Source organism: Siphateles boraxobius, unplaced genomic scaffold (assembly GCF_051911475.1).
Source record: "Siphateles boraxobius isolate OS27281-9 unplaced genomic scaffold, OSU_SipBor_1 41, whole genome shotgun sequence".
NCBI lineage: Eukaryota > Metazoa > Chordata > Actinopteri > Cypriniformes > Leuciscidae > Siphateles > Siphateles boraxobius.
The window spans coordinates 15,831,800-15,851,586 of NW_027509042.1; the positions used below are offsets into that span (position 1 = coordinate 15,831,800).

The 19,787-nt window shown below is 35.7% G+C and overlaps 2 protein-coding genes across 9 annotated transcripts; one reads left to right on the forward strand and one right to left on the reverse strand.

The window, feature by feature from the left end:
- Window positions 1–2,435: 2,435 nt before the first annotated feature.
- On the reverse strand, window positions 2,436–13,992 carry pomgnt1 (protein O-linked mannose N-acetylglucosaminyltransferase 1 (beta 1,2-)). Of its 8 annotated transcripts, XM_077198578.1 has the most exons (23): window positions 13,822–13,941; window positions 13,561–13,651; window positions 13,253–13,463; window positions 11,960–12,062; window positions 11,596–11,711; window positions 11,439–11,504; window positions 11,186–11,299; window positions 10,982–11,099; window positions 10,041–10,139; window positions 9,816–9,943; window positions 8,713–8,783; window positions 8,310–8,385; window positions 8,134–8,217; window positions 7,922–7,963; window positions 7,768–7,826; window positions 7,432–7,504; window positions 7,083–7,211; window positions 6,100–6,225; window positions 5,795–5,859; window positions 5,657–5,701; window positions 5,420–5,555; window positions 4,998–5,107; window positions 2,436–3,798 (listed from the first exon to the last, which is right to left on the reverse strand). In XM_077198578.1, the coding sequence occupies exons 3-23, from the start codon at window positions 13,370–13,372 to the stop codon at window positions 3,717–3,719; spliced, it is 1,962 nt and encodes a 653-aa protein (XP_077054693.1). In that variant the 5' UTR covers window positions 13,373–13,463; window positions 13,561–13,651; window positions 13,822–13,941; the 3' UTR covers window positions 2,436–3,716. The 8 variants fall into 8 exon arrangements, with proteins under 8 accessions (XP_077054693.1, XP_077054692.1, XP_077054694.1 ...); XM_077198577.1 differs by lacking the exon at window positions 13,561–13,651 and having other exon boundaries at window positions 13,822–13,992; XM_077198579.1 differs by lacking the exon at window positions 13,561–13,651 and having other exon boundaries at window positions 13,253–13,426; window positions 13,822–13,952.
- An 841-nt stretch (window positions 13,993–14,833) lies between these two features.
- On the forward strand, window positions 14,834–17,559 carry LOC143707212 (uncharacterized). Its single transcript, XM_077199957.1, has 6 exons — window positions 14,834–14,945; window positions 15,156–15,515; window positions 15,944–15,988; window positions 16,117–16,158; window positions 16,235–16,322; window positions 16,592–17,559. The coding sequence occupies exons 1-6, from the start codon at window positions 14,915–14,917 to the stop codon at window positions 16,746–16,748; spliced, it is 723 nt and encodes a 240-aa protein (XP_077056072.1). The 5' UTR covers window positions 14,834–14,914; the 3' UTR covers window positions 16,749–17,559.
- Window positions 17,560–19,787: the final 2,228 nt, after the last annotated feature.

The window sequence follows — 19,787 nt, forward strand, 5'->3', positions numbered from 1 at the left end:
ACATCATATGTTGACCTAATAAGGAAACTGATCCTACTCTCTTCCATTGACCAAAGGTCTTGCCATCCCATCTTGCGTTGTTCCATACTCTCCCATCTGTTCCGCTCTCCCTGCTTGGCCTGGGAAATGGCCTTCATACACCTCATCCTCTCCTCCTGCTTTCGCACCTCGTTGACTATCAGCTTCCTCCTTTGAGCTGGGGCTGCCTTGTGCCATTTAGGAGGAGCTAAACTTAGCCCAAAAGCCCCTCTTCCATGCTGTGCCTCTCCCATGATATCACCAATTTGAAGCGCAGCCTTAGAATCTTCCACAGATTTCTTTGCTGACCACTTTCTTCGAGTTTTTAACACAGGTGCTGCCTCCCTTACACATTTGTCGCGTGGCTCTACTAAGGTCATTTCCAGTCTGACCTTGGCGCACTTAAACGCCTCGTTTAAAGCAGAGACTGGCAGCTGCAATACTCCTTTACTATAAAGTCCCACTCTGCTGAGGCAGCGTGGAACTATCAACCATTTCCTTATATATAAACTTATTAACACTTCCAGCTTATCCACTGTTGTCAAAGAAACCTCGTACACAGTCAGTGGCCACTGCAACCTTGGCAGTAGACCAAACTGAAAGCACAAGAGTTTCAGTTTGCCTGGTAGAGCACAGCTGTTTATGCTCTTCAACCCTTCCACTGCCTGTCGTCTAACTTCTCCCACTCAAACTGTGTCCTTTAGATCCCCATCGTACCATCTCCCAAGACTCTTCACTGGCTTCTCAGAAACTGTTGGTATTGCCTCACCACTAGTGAAGAATGTTTTATCTACTACTTTGCCTTTAATTATCGAGATGCTCCTTGATTTAGAGGGCTTAAATTGCATTCGTGCCCATTCAATGTTATCGGTTAATTTACCCAATAACCGATTAGTGCAGGCTACTGTTGTAGTCATGGTTGTCATGTCATCCATGTATGCTCTGATTGGTGGTAGTCGCATCCCAGAAGCCAAGCGCTCTCCTCCTACTACCCATTTTGATGCCCTAATGATTACTTCCATTGCCATGGTAAAAGCCAGTGGAGAAATGGTACATCCTGCCATTATTCCAACCTCTAGGCATTGCCATGTAGTGCTGAATTCTGGAGTTGGCAAATCTCCATAATAGGCTTTCACCAAATTTGTTATTGACATCTGTACCCTGGAAAAATCAAATTCTGCCCAAAGAGAAGCTCATGTGGCACTGAACCATATCCATTAGCCAAATCAAGGAATGTCACATAGAGCTCCTTCCTCTCCTTTTTAGCTAATTGAATTAGTTGCCAGATCACATTGATGTGTTCTAAGCATCCTGAGAACCCTGTAATGCCCGCTTTTTGAACTGAAGTGTCAAAGTAGACAAAGCGCTGGAGACTAAGCTGGATCATGAACAGTTGGAGGAGATACATTCATCCTCGAGTAACAATGAGAGTAAATGAAGACTGCTATGTTTATTCTTACATCCAACAACAAAACACCTCAATCGCTCAGGGCGGGTCTATGCTAAAACGGCAGTGTCAATCAACAGTCTTGGGCGGGGCTTGTGCAAAAGTACGTCACATTGCCCCGAATCTGAAAACGGCTTGTTCTGAGAAACTGCTTAAGATTTATGGGGATTTAAAAAAAAAACAAGCACTTGGTGGATTTTTATTATTATAGGGTGATTGTGTACACACACTCCCAACACACATTTATGTTTAAACGCCATGTAAAAGTTAATTTTGCATAATAGGTGCCATTTAATAGTGTTAGCTACTTTTTCTGTTAAAAAGTCAATTAAAAATCTGTTAAAAATAGAAATGTATCTGTTAAATAAAATACATTACTCGCCTGTTGAACGTCCACGTGGCTTTTATAAGATTTAGAATCCCTAATTTCTCGCCATATGGGAAAAGCCAAGCCAATGTTGTTTCTCGCTTTATTATGAGCTCTTGTTCTCATTTGCCATCAGACTCTTTAACGTGTTCCATGTCAACCTCTCTTATTTCTATGGCCACTAACCTATGACACTCCCACACCATTCACATGTCAGTAGTGTCCAAGCAACTTTTCTATTTACAGATACCAGTAGACACGCATGGGAGGGGAGAGTGATTTCCAGCAAAAAAACATCCCGACAGGTTTAAAATATAAACAGTAGGAGTAGATAATGATTCAGGGTAAGACAAAAACACACTGGAAAAAGGGTTTACCAAATACAAAAGGTTGAAAACCACTGCTTGCCACATCATAAAAGCATTACAATTATAATTATTAGATCTCATTCCAATTCATGTCATGATTCAAAAAATCATTAAAGTAGCAGGTCTTACTATGCATCCTGCAAACTTTAAGAAACAAATAGCTGCCTACAGCAGCAAAACTTAATACACATTTAAGAAAGACAACCAAGGAAATAATAAAAAAAATGGACAGAGGTGAAAAAAGTAAGAAAACAGTTTTATTTTATACAAGAAAACCAATCAATTTCAACTACTTAAAATACAAAACTGTTGGAGAATCTGACAGACACAACCTTTAATACACAATATGTTAAGATGACAAACATTTCTATTATGGTATTGCACATGTTCCAGATATTATGAAAATGTTTAGTGGCATAAAAAAAAAATTATGTAGTGATTTTAGCACTGATCACTGAAACCCACAGCAATCTAATCTGAAATCTCCTCCATGAAATGATTTGGACATTATTGCATGAGAAATCATTTTTTACCACATCTTCACTTACAGAAACTCACATTAACACAGGATAGATCTATGATGCAACTGAGATTGCATTGATTTCAAGTGTTAAACCTCCACTCTGCTCATACAAGGCTTTTTAGTGGCTGTGACACAAATATCTCACCTAAGCAGCATCAACTATCATTCTCTGTGAAAGAGGATTCTTAAAAATCTGTCAGGAAAGACATTTTAGCACAACATAAAAAATTAAAAAATCAATCATATAGTTTAAAAACTGTCAGTTTTAGACTGTGCGGTCCAATACAGGTTATTTTGTGTTGTACAGGGATACTGCTCGTATGTTTTCAGCCACTAAAGAACTTAAACTAATAAAAATATGATAATCTTTTGTTCTAAAAATATATGTCTGTACATAGTTCATTTGTAAACAAATGTAAGCCTTTTGTTTCTTAATGCATTTTTCTTGTGTAAAAGTGAATTCATTAGGTAAAAATAAACCTGCAGTTATCTTGATATTGTCAAAATAAATAGACATAAGTTAAAACGTATGCGCAGGACGGCCCAAAGCACTCAGTGTTAAAAGAAAAGTTACGTATGCCATATCCTCTTAATCCCTTTTTGCAGCATCCTGATTTGACGTAATCTGCGGTCACATTCAGTAACTCAAACCAGCACTGGTAATACTTTAAAACATCTTTCAATTCATTACTAAAGTCAAACCTTCCAGCATGAACTCATATGAAATGTCATGACCTCAGGAAATGCTCCCAATGCAAAATACATACCAACAACAAGAGAAGGTCACGTCACACACCGTTTTTAGAAATCCACACTCATATCGTTCTAGTTTCAAAGAGCCTGTAGTTCCTAGAGGCTACCAGCACAGGATGGTTCATCCTATACTTTGTCTTCCAATAGCCTTAGAGAGTAACACAAGGCCCATTATCGGCCTGACATAGGCCATGTCTGTTAGTGGTTAGGAAAGGCCCTTTGGGTGGGATTAGCAGTGTTTTAAATCTGTTCCACAGGAGGTCCCTCCTCTTTAGGTGCTGGCTCCAGGTGAATGGGAATGACATTATTGGGCTTCTTAACACTGGGGGGAAAATGAAGCAGTGAAGGTCACACACAGAAAGTTAAAAACATGCATGCACACATTTTAAATGAAGTAAAATAAAGTAAGAAAGTAAAATAAAAAATAAATAAATAGTTTCCTAGAAAAGTTTTCAGCTATTACTAACCATATGTTTAGCTTTAATTCCTTTTAAGAGTGGTTTTAAGAATATAATTAATATCATAATATAATATAAAATTGTTTATAATATGTAATTCAATTTACTGAATTACACATCCTACAATGATTTTTTTCTAACCCCTGAAACTGACATTTTTTTTATCTGACATGTTTTATGTTAAGTATTGTTAATAACAGTAAAGGTCTTTAAGCAAAAGGAACTGGATGAATTGTTGAAATTAAGGGTCCCGATCCTGATCTGAACTCTGACTTGTGATGCAGCCTGAATCATAATGACACCGTGTTCGTTCATTGTCCCAGAGGAGAAGTGGCCCTCTGACTGAGGGCGGTTTCTCCCAAGGTTTTTTTCCTCCATTCTGTCACCTGTGGAGTTTGGGTTCCTTGCCAATGTCGCCTCTAGCTTGCTTAGTTTGGGACAATTAATATTCAACAATTGACCTTATCGATCTGACTGTACAGACGCTGTTGTATGAGAACTGAACTGAGCTGGACGATGACATTTTTCTGAACTGTTTTATATTAACTTATTCAATAAATGGTTATCTTTACAACGGAACTGAAACAACAATGAACTGACTTCACCTGAACAACAGCCGAAATGCATAATTTTCCTGTTCTCACAGTAAAGCTACTTTGAAAATAATCTGTATTGTATAAAGCGCTGTATCAATAAATGTGACAAATAACTATGACAAAAATTGCTGAGATTATAGAAAAAAATAGCATGGAAACAACAATTAAGAACACAAATTCTAAATTTAAATCCAACTGAGAATCTGAGACACTTTTGGGGCACACACCTGAATCTGACTAAACTGAACAACCTGAAACAAATCTGCTAGGAAGAATGAGCCAAAAATCCAGTGAAGCTAGCAGCATAGGATGGTTCATCCTATACTTTGTCTTGTGTTTTTGGTTTCATTGATGTAATGTTGTATTTTTGATAGAACATTTCTATCAAAAAAGCAGCATCACATATAAATAATATTGTGTTCCAGTGCTTGGAAATTGGATAAATCAATTGTTAAACGTATACTCACGAGTATGGGGAGATTGGAACAGCAACTACCAGGACATGGTTCTTCTTTCTGAAGAGCCTCCAGAGTCCTTTGTGATAACCTCGTACATCCAGGTCCCACACGTTAAGGCACTATAGGCAATAAACAACATGAGGCCATAACCTAATACTACTCTCACCTCAGTTTTTATATATCTATTCCCTTATATTTCTTAGATTCTCTAAGCCATTTATCTACCCTTGCAGTCTTTTCAACATATAAACAGGCCACAGATCTCATTTAACAGATTCATTGCAACCCGCTGTAACAGTACATGCAGGGTAAATAGTGGCTAACCTGCTCAGAAATGCAGCCATTTGTTTCTTGAGATGCTCAAACAAAATCTCCTATTTATATGTAAACCAAGAATATTCACAAAGCATCCTCAACTAAATTCAACATACCTTTGCCAGTTCTGTCCAGGTGTTTGTATCTGTCTCCTGCTCCATTTTGATGAACATTACAAAGGTCTTTCCCTCAGTGTCTGGGATGAATGAGTCTTCACATGGGTTTTTACTGTGGTCCAGAACCTCAGCCTCACTGCAGACACACAAATTATTACTGTAGTTGTGGTAATGATGCAATTTTAAGGTGTTATATTAACTCTGCAATGAAGGACTAGGATCTTCAGATAAAATTACCGGAGTAGGTTTTGGATTTCAATCTCATAAGCATCTTTCTTCAAGCTGTAAATATGAAGAGAATATCAAAAAAATATTGAACAGAATATAAATAATAGACAAAGAGGTTAATATAGAGATAGCAGGAACAATACATACCTATCTACATTTTTCATCTGAACATTCGGAATAGTGTTGAACTTGTGCTTTTTAAAGTAAACTTCCTGTAGAGAAACATGCATTTCATTGAATTCAAATTGTATATAAAACATTGTCTATTTATAATATTTTACATTTTAAATAAACTCCGTAACACTGGATTCACAGAGTCCTAGATTCAGTTCTCCATTGAAAATTACTCTTAGTCAATAAAATAATGGTTAAGAGTATAAAAGAACTGTTGCAAGTAAACTTACAAGTAAACAACAGAAGTTAACAATCGTCAGTATAACCATCTCACTTACATGGAAGTAACCATTCATATTTAAGCCAATGATGCCAAAGTGATAAGAGCGGGAGACATCAGGAATGACACACTCTCTCCCCTTCCTCTGTTCTGGCATCCGCATCCACATGTCCCAGTCCCATAGCTAAGGGATGGCAACAATACGAATTGAAGAAAAAACAGACGAACAAACAAAAAAGATACCAGAGGCAGGTTTAATATATTTAGATGATACACTACTGTTCAAAAGTTTGATGTCAGTTTTTTTTTTTCTTGAAATAAATAAATACTTTTATTCATCAAACAGATTAAATTGATCAAAAGTGACAGTAAAGACATTTATAATGGTACAAATGATTCCTGAAAAAACAGTTTCCACAAAATTATTGAGCAGCATTTGCAACTATTTGTTTCCAACATTGATGATTAGAAGTTTTTCTTGAGCACCAAATTAGCATATTAGAATGATTTCTGAAAGGGCCATGTGATACTGAAGACTGGAGTAATTGCTATCACAGAAATGAATTACATTTTAAAGCATATCAAAATAGAAAACTTATCTTAATTGTAATATTTGGCAATATTACTGATAAATTTATGTATAAGTTCTTCTATCAAAAACAAATAAATCTTACTGACCCCAAACTAACAATTTTCTTCTCATAGTTTCAAATGACGGCACTATATGGTCCTATTTAAATAAATAGATTTTCTGGTCTTTTCTAGACACTATACGTTACACACCAGACTGACTCTTCAAAGGTTAGCAATTTTATTCAAATCAGAGAAAAAAAAAAAGCTAAATTCCATAGTGAAAACAGCATTTCCCACTGGTGAAAGAAGGAATAATCACTGTTAGAAGTCTCATGTGAGCAAATAGAGCGGAAAACTGTGCCAAATGAGACATCACTTTTGAGGGGTTTTGCATGTAAATTGTACATCTATAAACCTTTCCTATTTAGACCTAATTTATAGGCTAAATGTGGGAATTAGATGCCTCACCTTCTCAGGAGTTGGCCATTTGGGCTCCAGTTCATCCTTGTAAAGGCTTTTTTTAAGCACCCAGCCAAGGCCAGGCATACTTTCCACTCTGTACAACAAAGATGGGTCCTCTGCCGTGTGCTCATAGCCCTACAAAACAGCACAGCAGCAAGGTCAAGTGCACTGCTTGAAGGCCTTTCCAGACTTAGATAAATTTAGGCTGAGGATACACTGACCACTGTTTAGCAGAAGAAAAATACACCAACAGAAAGAGCATATGGCAGCATTTACCCACAAGATGTTATCAAAGTACACAGCCCATTTTCAAGTCATGAACAAATTGAAAATAAACTTTTTTTCCCCCACTCACTTGGTCATTCCAGGCTGAGATACAGTACAGACTGTCATCCTCACTCAACAAATGGATGGTCTGACTGAGAAAGCTAGAGACAAATATGGGAGAAGAAATAAACCAAACATGAAAATATATTTAGAGATGATCTATCAAATGTTATTCAATCTTTTCTATTAAGATTCGTTGAGCTGATTCTGCAATAATACATTTTTAAACAAGCCTGTGAAATAATATAGAAGTCTGCTGCCATCTAGTGAATATCTTTTAGTACTACATGCGTAATTCAGTACAATTTTGTATTATATTACATAACATATTGTTTTTATATTATATTAAATTAAACAGCCATACCTGAAAAAATCTATAGAAATGTCCAGGTCCTCCTCCAGGACAATGGCAAAATCTGCATCCTAAAACACAACCCCCCCCACAAAGTTAGACAAATTGCTAGCTATTTTACAATGTAACTGTAGACAAATTCTAAGGCAGGTGAACATTTACTTACTGGATGCAGATTAAAGGTTGCAGTCAAGCTGGCTTTGTAGTGCTGAGACAAAAGGAACTTCAGAACATTAGTACCATCTTATGGTCATTCATATGCTTCAACACTAAATGCCACAGCAATCAGCTGTAACTGGCCATTATGTTAAGTGACCTTTCCATATTAACTATTCATCTTTCAAAGAAAAAAAAAAAAAACAGCCAAAAACATATCACCTGTGACACTCTAGCGTTCTTAATACTGATAGGCGTATGCTGAACTCCTTTAAGACCGAAGAGATCCACCACATCCATAGGTTCCTAAGCAGAAAATGTTTTTGTTAATTATGTATACATGTATGAAAAAATAATGCATTGAAGAAGAGAGAACAAAGGGGAAAAGGAGATGGCACCTCATAGTATCCATCGATGAAAACAGTGATCATCTGCGGATTGACACCATGGGAGGAAAGAAGAGAGCGCAGCATTCTAGAGAAACAAACATGGCTTTTTCATCAGTCTGGTTTTAAAGGTATGCTTTCTTATATACAGGGTTTCTGATTTCTCTACTGAAGCAAAACCAAAACAGCATAGACACAAAATATTTTTATGTGAGATCATGCCACATGATCTTTCAGAAATATCTAATATGCTCATCGGATTCTCAAGAAATATTTCTTATCAATGTTGCAAACAGTAGTGCTGCCTTATAATTTTGTGGAAACCGTGATGTATATATGTGCACAAATGTAACTAATACATACATGAGGTGGTTTGGTAGTGTGGTAAAGTACAAAGAAATCTAAGTTTACTAACCTATAGAGATAGTTTGGTCTATTTCCAGCTATAACAGCTACTGGGATGTTGTAGACATTGTTGTTAGGCAGCTAGATAGGACATGGAAAGGTTTAGTCAACAACACATATTTAAGACAAAGACTTTGTTCTGCGGTCTAAATGCTTACATAAAGTTATCTCAGGATGAAGGGTATAACAACCACTTACAAGTGTAAGTTTAAACACTTTTGTTTGAAAAAATAAACAATGAAACTTGTAGAGAAACCTTGTAGAGTCTGTCTTGGTATCATACATTTTGTTGTGTGACGATTCTGATATGATAGATCATAGTACCAAAAGTTTATCACTGTAAAATATCAGCATCTGACTCTGATGAATGTACCACTCTTTGTATTTGGAATTTCATTATCCTTAAAGTGTATCTCAAGTATGAAATATTGCCTCTTTAAAAAAATAAATAAAAAAAACACCCCACACAAAAAAAAAAATTCAATAAAATTCATGTTCCACTGACTGTGATTTTGGTATTGATCCAACCTTAAGAAATACTACTGTTCAAAAATGTTAGGCGAATAAGACTTTATGTAACTGAAAGATTGTTTTATATTTTAAAAAGTAATTTACATCTTTTATGGCAAAGCTGAATTTTCAGTAGCCATTACTCCAGTCTTTAGGGTCACATGATCCTTCTAAATCATTCTTATATGCAGAATGCAGCTTAATATTTTTGTGAAAACCGTGATACATTTTTTCAGGATTCTGAAGTAAAAAAAAAAAAAAAAAGCATTTATAATAGAAATGTTTGTATTTGTAACAATGAAACATTTGATCAATGTAATGCATCCTTGCAGAATAGAAGTAATAGGCCTGGTTTTACAGACGGGGCTTAGATTAAGCAAGGATTAGGCCTTAGTTCAATTAGGACATTTAAGTAGCTTTTTTAAACGGGTCTTAGAAAAAAACATTACTGCTGTGCATCTTGACATCCTCAACAAAACAATGGAAGTTGCTTTCAGTTAAAACAGCCTTGTCTGTGAAACTGGGGGATAAAGATTTACTGACCACAAACGGTTTGAACGGTAGTGTATAAAAGGTATTTTAGTCACATGATGTGTGTCTTACTGGGTCCGGATTAAACTCTATAGGGGCTGGATCTTTGCAACTACAAATGCTCCCATATCCTTCCACTTTACTGCAGAAAAGTTTCCTCCGACGGTTCAGCTCTGTGTCTGCCCAATGGCACTCAGCCTCTAAAATCATGAAATAAATAAACAGCTCTGATATAACCCATAACGTAATTGCATCATTTAATCTAACAATCTACACTCATAATAATGGCAAAAGTACCTTCAGAAGCTGTCAGCTGGACCTCAGTCTTCAGCAGCACAGGATCTCCCCATGTGGACAGTGCAGGAGACTTGGAGTGCTTCTCCCCATACACTTGACCTGAGAAAATAAAACAGTATAGGGATGAGCCCGAAGCTGAATGTCTTATTCAGAAAGGCACGGATAATGGCTTCAAAACAAAACAACAAATTTTACAGAGAATAATTTAATAGGGAAAATAGTCTGCAGACAGTCACTCCAAAAATGCACATAAACTGAATTCAGGCTGCTGCAAGAAAACAGGGGGAACCCCCCGAGCAGATCCAGGCAGGTGGTGCTGGGGAAGGTGGAGGGCTGCAATGAACTGATCCGATTCAAAGTTAGGAATAAATAGGTTACGTAGATAGAAAAAACAGAACGATTGGACGACCAATCGGCTTTAAGTGAACCAATCAGGTGATCAGAAGAGTTTCATGACTGAACTTTATATCTAAAATCACTACACAATGAGTGTGTGTAGTAAACGAGTGTAAAGACTATGAATTAAATTAGCACAATGTTCGCAAATGAAATAGCCGTGTTGCCGTCTGTGCGTCTCTCAGAAATCAGACCTTGCCAAGAGTAATATCAACTACTACATTATACGCATTTTCTACTAGATTATTTGATGTTTCTATTTAAATGTTTTAAAGCCATGATACACGAATGAGCGTAAACTGAAATCCGAGCTTGATAAGAGTGATATCAGCTAAGATACCGAATCATACACATTTATTACTTTTTATTTGAATACAGAAATAGATCAAAATAATTTTGAGATTGTAAAAGATATTGGCTCTGCTGCATACCCCTAAAACAGTACATTTATATCACATCACAGAAGGAAAATAATTAGCCATGAGATACAATAAACAAACATACCTAGAATAATAGAGTGAATAGACAAAAAGCATTGTCCTTACCTCCCTTCTTCACAACCAGAGTCCACATATCCCTCCAGCCTAAGGTAACTGCTACCTGACTTCCCAAACCTTTGAGAAGATTCTTCGCAGAATCCTTCAAGTGGAAAGTCCCCTCATCCTGAAGAGGCCAATAAGAAGTGCACTTACAGACAAACAACACAAATCTAAAATCAAGAAAGTGGATGGGAGAGGCATTTCTTTAACCTTAATAGTGAAGATGAGGATTCTGCCACGTGTGACCATGTTGAGGAAGAGGATCATGGCTTCATCCTCATGGGGAGAATAAGTATCAAACACTCTTTTGGCCATTACATGACCCTAAAGGAAGACGATACAGCGACATTTAATTACACAATCTTATAAATAATCTAAATAATGATGGAGTGGACATCGTAAAAATGATAGTAATAATACAAGAAGATACAGTAGATTATGAGGTGTGACTGTGTGTGCTTACAGTGGCCTGATTTAAAACTATAACATGTATGCCTCTGCCCTGCTCCCTCATCTCATCTTCCAGCACCTGCAAAAACACATCAAACATTGTTGATATAGTAATCTGGTAACAGGTTGGCAAATGTGTTATATCATAAAACAGGTTTAGAATCACTTACAGTGGTGCCATCCACTGCCACATACACCTTAGAGCGACTTGAGTACACCTCGATATCCAAAACCTTCCTCCCACTGGCTGGCCTGCGTGGGGTTTCCATGTTGGGCAGGGCATCATCTGAGAAAATGTTAAATGATAGCAAAAAGAAAAATAATATTTCAAAACTAATTACTAATTCAGAACTGAAATAGTGTAAACGCTAAGTTAAAAATAAATAAAAAGATTAAAAAAAGATTTGATCCACACACAGTATGCTGAAATAATTCCACTCAAGTAATAAGACTACTTAATATTTCTAACATGTGAATTGGCCAATCAGGTATCATAAAACATTTAGTGTTCACAAAGACGGTTTTCAACGTTACCATATTCTTGAACAGCATCCTCCTCACTGGCAACTCTCCTTGTGTCAAGAATTAGTTTGATATTTACAATCACTGTGATCAGTAGAAACAGGACAGCACTGGCCTGCAAATGCAAATACACACACACACACACACACACACACACACACACACACACACACACACACGTTTACTTCGCTATCTAAATGGGAACGTTCCATAGACTTAATTTGCTTTTATATACAGCTAATTATAAATACTATATTGAACCCTAGCAAACCACTTTCTGCATTTTTACAATTTAAAAAAAAAAATCTTTATTTTTTTTTTATACAAATGTATACATTTTTACAAATGATGACATCTCCAAAAGGTTGTTTTGTGAGATTTAGCTTACTTATGGGTACATTTTTTTCTCTCTAAAATATTGTTAAGCAGGTACACACACACAAACATAAAAACTGTGCTAATTGAAATGACATACAGTGGGGTCCAAACATCTCAGACCACTGGTAAAAATATTTTTGTAAATTAATAAAAAAAATGATTAGCAGCATTACAATTCAAGTACAATATGAATTGCAAAATGAACAGTATCAAAATTAAAGTATTTGTTATAAAGAAAGCAACTCTCAAACTGCATGAACACCACAAAAATAAATCCAGATGATCATGTTGTAAAGCATGATATAAAATGTTCCACTGAGCATCTGGTGCTTCACTGGAAACAAGAACATGACCTTTGGTGCACAGGTCACATGGCCAGTGTCACAAATTTGCTCTGATTAGTGACCTCAGCTAGAATACTTATTGTTTTCAATGTTGATTTTTTTAAATCCTATTGTACCTTCATCTCAGGATCAAGTGCTGCCCAGCTAACCATAAAAAGTGACCGTTATATTCACTGCAAAATAAACCGATAACCAAATTTTAATTGTAGCAATGTAATTAGTGATCGGAAAAGTGACATTTCTGGATTTGTTGCTACAATCTTTTATGATGTTGTCAGTAATTACGATGTTGCAGACCAACAGTTATGTGTTATCATCATTCAGTTGGTAAATATATTTTAATTGATTATTCGATGGCCAGACATGCAGTAGTTTAACTTAGTGTCATCATTTGCGCAAAACTAATTTAAAGGCCATTTCAACAGGTGTGTGAATTATGAAAGCACACTGACAATAAATTCAGTTTATTGTGAAAAGTACAGCAATGAAATATTTTTATTTATATAAAAAAAGAAGAAATAAAAAAGACCCTGCTCCATGGAGTTTGCCAACCATGCCTAATCTTATAAAGTGACATGCTGACCTGGCAGATTCGTCGCATTGCTCTTTTGTTGGTGAGTCTGTATTTCCATGTTAGGTAGAGGCTGCGCTGCTGGCGGGGGATGAAGGGTTTGGCTCTTGGATTGGGTGTCCAGGTGTCCATGGGTGTCCACTGTCCTGTCCAGTCCTGCCCACTGCTCCTGATCACAATACCTGTCTGTATCCGACAACGCCTGAAATCACGTCTTCTTCATCTACACAGTATGGTGCAATCATAGCAGTTATAAATTATTGACATAAATACTGCTCAAATCTTCTTTGCAATGTTAAAATATGATGCAGGAGACACACCTTTAATGTAAGATACCACAAATGGTTGATGAGCAGCTTAAAACAAAGCACTGCTAAACTGCATTTATAACATTTCTTGCATGTGTACGAGCTGATGATATAAATACCGAATTATTAATAGCGACTATTGCAAATAGATGGTGAGGTAACATTAGCTATCTGAGCACAACAGCTGAAATTATTTCAAAAAGCCTTTTCTGTTGGCTTTGGAAATTCTGTTGATTGTAACGCTTCACAGAATAAATGCTAGTGACCATTTACCTCAGCAGCATGTTATGTTGAACGGAAACGACGTCCCGCCTCTCCAGAAAACGTTACTGTAATTTAAGTTTATGTCGGGTCTAGTAACATTTGGCCATATGCAGGTAATAAGCATTGTGTGAAGCCAGAATGCACAATGCAGGACAGCGCCACTTGTTCGCTTTTCAAAATAAAGCCCCTTATTTGTCCTGTTAAACTATGGTTAAACGTTCTCAGTTCAAATTATTTTAAAAAAATCAATAAAAACTAAAATACGAAAGTATAGAACCACGAAATGTTTAAAAATGTAAAATTAAAATAATGAAATTATAAGAATGAGCTGAAAGTAGTGTAGTTTCTCCTATAGCCATTCAAAGAACATATTTAACGTTAGACTACTCAAAATCACTGTATGACCTAACATGCTTTTTTATGTTACGAAAAACAGCGTAAGATGACTGAATAACAATATAATATATATATATATATATATATATATATATATATATATATATATATATATATATATATATACATATATATATATTTTTTTTTTTTTTATTATTATTATTTAGAGAGAGAGAGAGAGAGAGAGAGAGAGAGAGAGAGAGAGAGAGAGAGAGAGAGAGAGAGAGAGAGAGAGAGAGAGAGAGAGAGATTTAAATATTTTTGTAAAATGTCAAATGACTAAATTCTAAACAATACTTACTAAGCAAGAAAAAAATCGCTTGGTGGTCATATTGAAATTAAAATGCATAACAGAAATATTAATTTAGAGAATTTTCGATGTATGCCAGAAGTGTCAGGGTGTTAGCTGAACTTGCCTTTTTTGTTGTTGTTGTTGTTGTTGTTTTGTCTATTTAGGTTGTATTTTGGTCAAACAGATGTGCAAAGATGTTGTATTTCTTTTTCCATTATGCTACTAATTTGTGCAGAGAAGAAATGCCCAATTCCCAGGTTACAAATTGTGGGAACAGATTTATCAGATCATCTCTTGCAAGCGGAAAAGGTGGGGTAAATAAATGCCTCTGAATGTTCGCTTGGTTGTTGCACTGTCATTATGTCTTTCTTGCACACTTTTTCTCTTTAAAAAGCCCCATCGCTAAAGGAAAACATGGGACTTCTGTCAACTGCTGGTTACTTAGGTGAGCTTTTTCTTCTCAATATATACTCTTGTATGAACTCTTTTTAACAGCTGCCTGCTCAATTGATTAACTCCTCAAGAACCAGATCTGTTTTGTCAATGTTTATCCTATAATTCATGAGCCTGGTTTAATTTATAAAGTCTACAATACAATACACTCATTATGGAGAAACATGTTAACATATTGTTGTTGCATTATATAACTTTTCAGTGCTGCTTTCCTCCTTATTCACACATGGAGCATTTGAAAGTGTGAATCAGTATGAATCAGTCAAAGATTCTCACTCAGACGCTTCTCTAGAGGTCCGGCCTGACAACAGACAACACCTCAGGGGGGGAAAGTTCACCCTTCGCTGCTCAGTAAATGCTGGTAATTCAACAGGCTGGATACTGAGGAGGCTTCAAGGTGCTAAAACGAGGTCTGGATGTTTGCAGATGAATGGCACAGAATCTATAGACAGGCCTGAAGAATGTCATTTCATTGACATTGACAGTAAGAACAGTGGACTTTACTGGTGTGAGAATACTGCTGAAAACAAGACAAGCAACACCATCAACATCACCGTGGTCTGTAAGAACATCAGTGGCAATAATAAAGATATTTTTTATTAATGTGTGAATTGTGAAAAGCATGGGAGATGTATTACATATATCACACACACACACACACACACACACACACACACACACACACACACACACACACACACACACACACACACACACACACACACACACACACACACACACACACACACACACACACACACGTATGTACGTATATATATATATGTATATATATCATCAAAATCGTATATCGCATTGTGACATTTTATAAACAGTTTAATGTCAATTAAAAAGTGCACTTGTGTTTTGATCGTATGAAATACTGAAAGTGATTTAAAATGCTCATTAAAATCATAAAATTATACTTTCATAATATTGTAAAGCAATACACTTATATAAGCATATATTTATAGGCCTAATATCTATTCCCAGATGGTACAGTGATTCTCCTGAGCACACTCCGTCCAGTGATGAAAGGTGAGTCAGTAACTCTGCAATACTGTTAACTAGCTTTTAGTTAGATGTGTGAGGTCTGTATGTCTTTTAAGTCACTGTGTATACATAATGTGCATAATTTGATCAGTTCAGTCACTTTGTGTCTTCAGAGAACTCCACAGATGATTCAGATGACGAACAGCCATATACAGGTATGAGATCCAGAACATCCGTGATTGAAATTTTGGTTTCAATGCTATTGCCATCCTTATAAACTCTGTAATGCAGGAACTTTGGTCTGGGTGTCAGTGCTCAGTATCATCTTGGTTCTTCTGGTGCTTCTTTCTGTGCTCTGGCTGCTGTTTCCAGGTTTTAGGTAAGCTACAGTATTTTGGCGATTTGGTGGTTTTTTGAATTTTGAATTAATTCTTACATTTTCGTACAATCTGCTTAAAACCAACTGAGGATTAGTAGTGGTGGACCTTCATGCGTACATGCAAATCAAATCATACGAACTCACACAAGATCACTAACTTGTAAAATAGTTGTTATACTCTTGCATGAACTCTTTTTAGAGAATAATAGACTTCTGTGTCACGTTGCTCTCTGTATCAAATATCTGCAATGTTTATGCATGCTTTTCAGAGAGAAATTGCATGTCTGTCCAAATGGGGCATTTAGAAGGGAAAGGGTCCAACAGGAAATGCCTAAAACCAAGCAGGACGTGACTGAAATCCAGTGGGATCTTCCCTGGATGGAGATTGACAATTTGTTGGACAAGCAACAAAATCCTGGCAGATGAACATTCCACATTCCAAATGTAGATGTTATCAGATACAAACAGTCACTGTGCTTTATAAAGTGAGTCATGGGCAAAATGACAGGTGAATAAAGAGGCCGATACTGATATATGGAAGTGTTTTCAGTTGAATAATTGTTATCATAAGCTTTAGATATGGGGTTAGAGGTCTTTAAGGAATAATTACATCAGCTGTTTTTATTTGCAAAATGACTATCGATTTGTATTTTTGAGTGGCTTAACATATAAAACCTTCTGCAAAGGATGCCAGGCAAGCTGATGATGAACATGTTTTTGTAGAATTATGGTTATTTTACAGTGCAGTGTTGACATAGAACACATTTATTTAAATAAATAAATAAGATAAATAATAAATAACAGAGATGAATCATGCATCAAAAATTTACTGAAAATGCTTATGTATTTAATGTTGACATTGTGACATTTGATAAACTGTTTAATTGTCATAAAAAGTCAATTTCTGTATACTAAAAGTATTCTTTTATGAATAACATTTTAAAAGGACATTTTAGTATAGCAAGCAATTCAATATATTGTAAAAAATACACTTTCAAGAATGTGTAAGCATTTCTAAACGTATTGTAAATTTAAGAATTTTATTTTAAATAAATACATTTTAAAAATGCACTAGTATGTACGATTAAAAATTATGCTAACAAAATACTTATCTATCTTGTGTATTATCATGTGATATCAATGCATTTTAAAATGTTAAATGTTGTTTAGTGTACTTTATTGTAAAATGTGTTACATGAAATGTATTATAAATAAATGTATTTTAATATGTAGGCTACGTCAATCTGTTTTCAGTTCAAAGATTATACATGGCCATTTTAGACTATAACAGCAAATTTATGTATGCTTTTAAGATTTTTTAAACATCTCAAACTCAACGTCTTAGACATATGCAAATTGTACAATTTACTTTTAAATAATATTTGGCTAAACTCCTTAAGAACAATACAATTGAACAGTAATTCATGCTGCTCCAAAAATAAAGTAGTCCATACAACTCATGAACTAGATTTCAAGTCTATAAAAGCTGGCATTTAAGTTGTAACAATCGGCCTAATCGGTAGAGTAACAAGAGTAAAATTGGGGTCAGATTAATTGAGGTTGGGAAGTGAATAAATTAAGTGTATTTACATTTTCTGCAAGGAATTTATGGCACACGATGACTCTTAAGGACTATGCTATGGAACAATGGACTCTTTTAAAAGACTTCCCAACAGTTTAATCTGACCCCAATTTTACTCTTGTAACTCTACCGATTAGGCCGATTGTTACAAAGCTGCATCAAAATGCAGCACATCTCAATAGATCACAAAGAGAACCAGTGCGGTTTCGTATTAATGACATCAAACAGAGCATCATGAGCTGCCACAACTGAATGCACTAAACCTAATGTGACAGTACAGTATGTACGGAGATTAGTATCCCAATTGAGACTCTCCCAGCATGGGCGGCTATTTAGAATAATTTATTCCTACTCCCCCACCTCTAACCTTCTGTCCTCTCACTCAGACATGCCCCCTGCCTGTCTGGAGATCTGGCTTGACAGCAGACAGCACTTCAGGGGTGAGCACTTTTCCCTTTGCTTCTCAGTAAATGATGCTAACTCAACAAGCTATCTAATCTATAGATGGTGGGGAGGCTCCATCCAGATCAATTAAAAATGAACAATAGTGTATTTTTAAATTATCATTAATCAAGATAATAAATGCTCAATCAAAGGCAATGATAAAGATAATGAAACATGTTCAATGTTACAGTTCATTGCCTGGTTTTACAGACAGGGCTTAGATTAAAACAGGATTAGGCCTTAGTTCAATTAGGGCGTTTTAACTATAGCTTTTATAAAAACTCCTTAGAAAAAAACATGACTGATGTGTATCTTGAGACAAAACTATAAATATTTTAAGATATGTCAGTGCAAGTTTCTTCCTGTTAAACCAGTTCATGCATTTTGGGACTACAGTAGCTTAAGCCTTCTGTGAAACCGGGGGTTGATGTGCTATAATGTTAACTAATTTAACCTTAAAGTTAACAACAATTTATTGATATTTCAGAACTTCTACACACATTTACAAATGCTGATCAGTTCTCTGTATAGAAAATGTAAAATAATGCAGACAAAACAGGAAAAATACCTCCAAGAAAATGTCCACCCTGGTAGATAGAATGACACCCCTATAAAGTGTACTCAAGGACACACCTTTATTATTATTTTCTTTTAATAATATTATTTTCTTCTTCTTCTTTTTTTTAACAATATGACACTAGAGTTTAGGCCCTTTTATTTCAGTAAAATTGTATTTTAGGCATGTTTTAAACATTGTCATCATCATAGACACTGTTTTCCAGAGTAGGGGTTAAGGGAAAATGAAGTGAAAATGTCCTCTCATGTTGAGTCCATGGAGCTGTCACCTCAGGGATTGCATGTCCTGGTTTTTGTCTGGCCTATCACAAACAGACGTTCTAGTGTACATGCTCCATGCAGGCCTTGAAGGACCTGACAAGTACATTTCTATGCAATACTTGGCTGGTATAGGTGGGAGGAAAGTAAAGTGACCTGAAACCTGGATTTGAAACACAAAAAATGAATGAATGAATGAATGAATGAATGAATGAATGAATCGGAGCCAATAAAATCACCAATAATAAATAATTAAATAAACAAATATGGTATACATGCTTCCATACGTATATGCACGCAGGCTACATTCAAACATATAAATACATAGAATCATATACTTTTAAATATATAATTAATAGTGACTGCGTTTGCTTATTAAGCTTGGAAATGATGACAAGATAACGTATTTTAAGAGACAAAATTACACATTTCAGTTTTAACATTTCTGTTACCAGGAGTCAAATATTACCCAAAGTAAGAACACTAGAGGGCAGCATGTCTTTGCATTGTATGTATGTAATGTATTTCTTAAACGCCAATTCACCCATTATGTCATTAATAATAATATTATAAGTCTAATCAAATCAAGTAAAATACAGTCAACA

Bases quoted from the DNA above. Each gene is read 5' to 3' on its own strand.
- pomgnt1 (XM_077198572.1), bottom strand. The intron at 11,712-11,959 runs GTAACGTTGAAA...ACATTTTCTCAG, and splicing joins GGATGCTGTTCAAGAATATG to ATGATGCCCTGCCCAACATG. The intron at 5,702-5,794 runs GTATGTATTGTT...TCATATTTACAG, and splicing joins CAGATGAAAAATGTAGATAG to CTTGAAGAAAGATGCTTATG.
- LOC143707212 (XM_077199957.1), top strand. From the start codon at position 14,915: ATGGGACTTCTGTCAACTGCTGGTTACTTAG. The intron at 15,516-15,943 runs GTAAGAACATCA...ATCTATTCCCAG, and splicing joins CATCAACATCACCGTGGTCT to ATGGTACAGTGATTCTCCTG. The intron at 15,989-16,116 runs GTGAGTCAGTAA...TTGTGTCTTCAG, and splicing joins ACTCCGTCCAGTGATGAAAG to AGAACTCCACAGATGATTCA.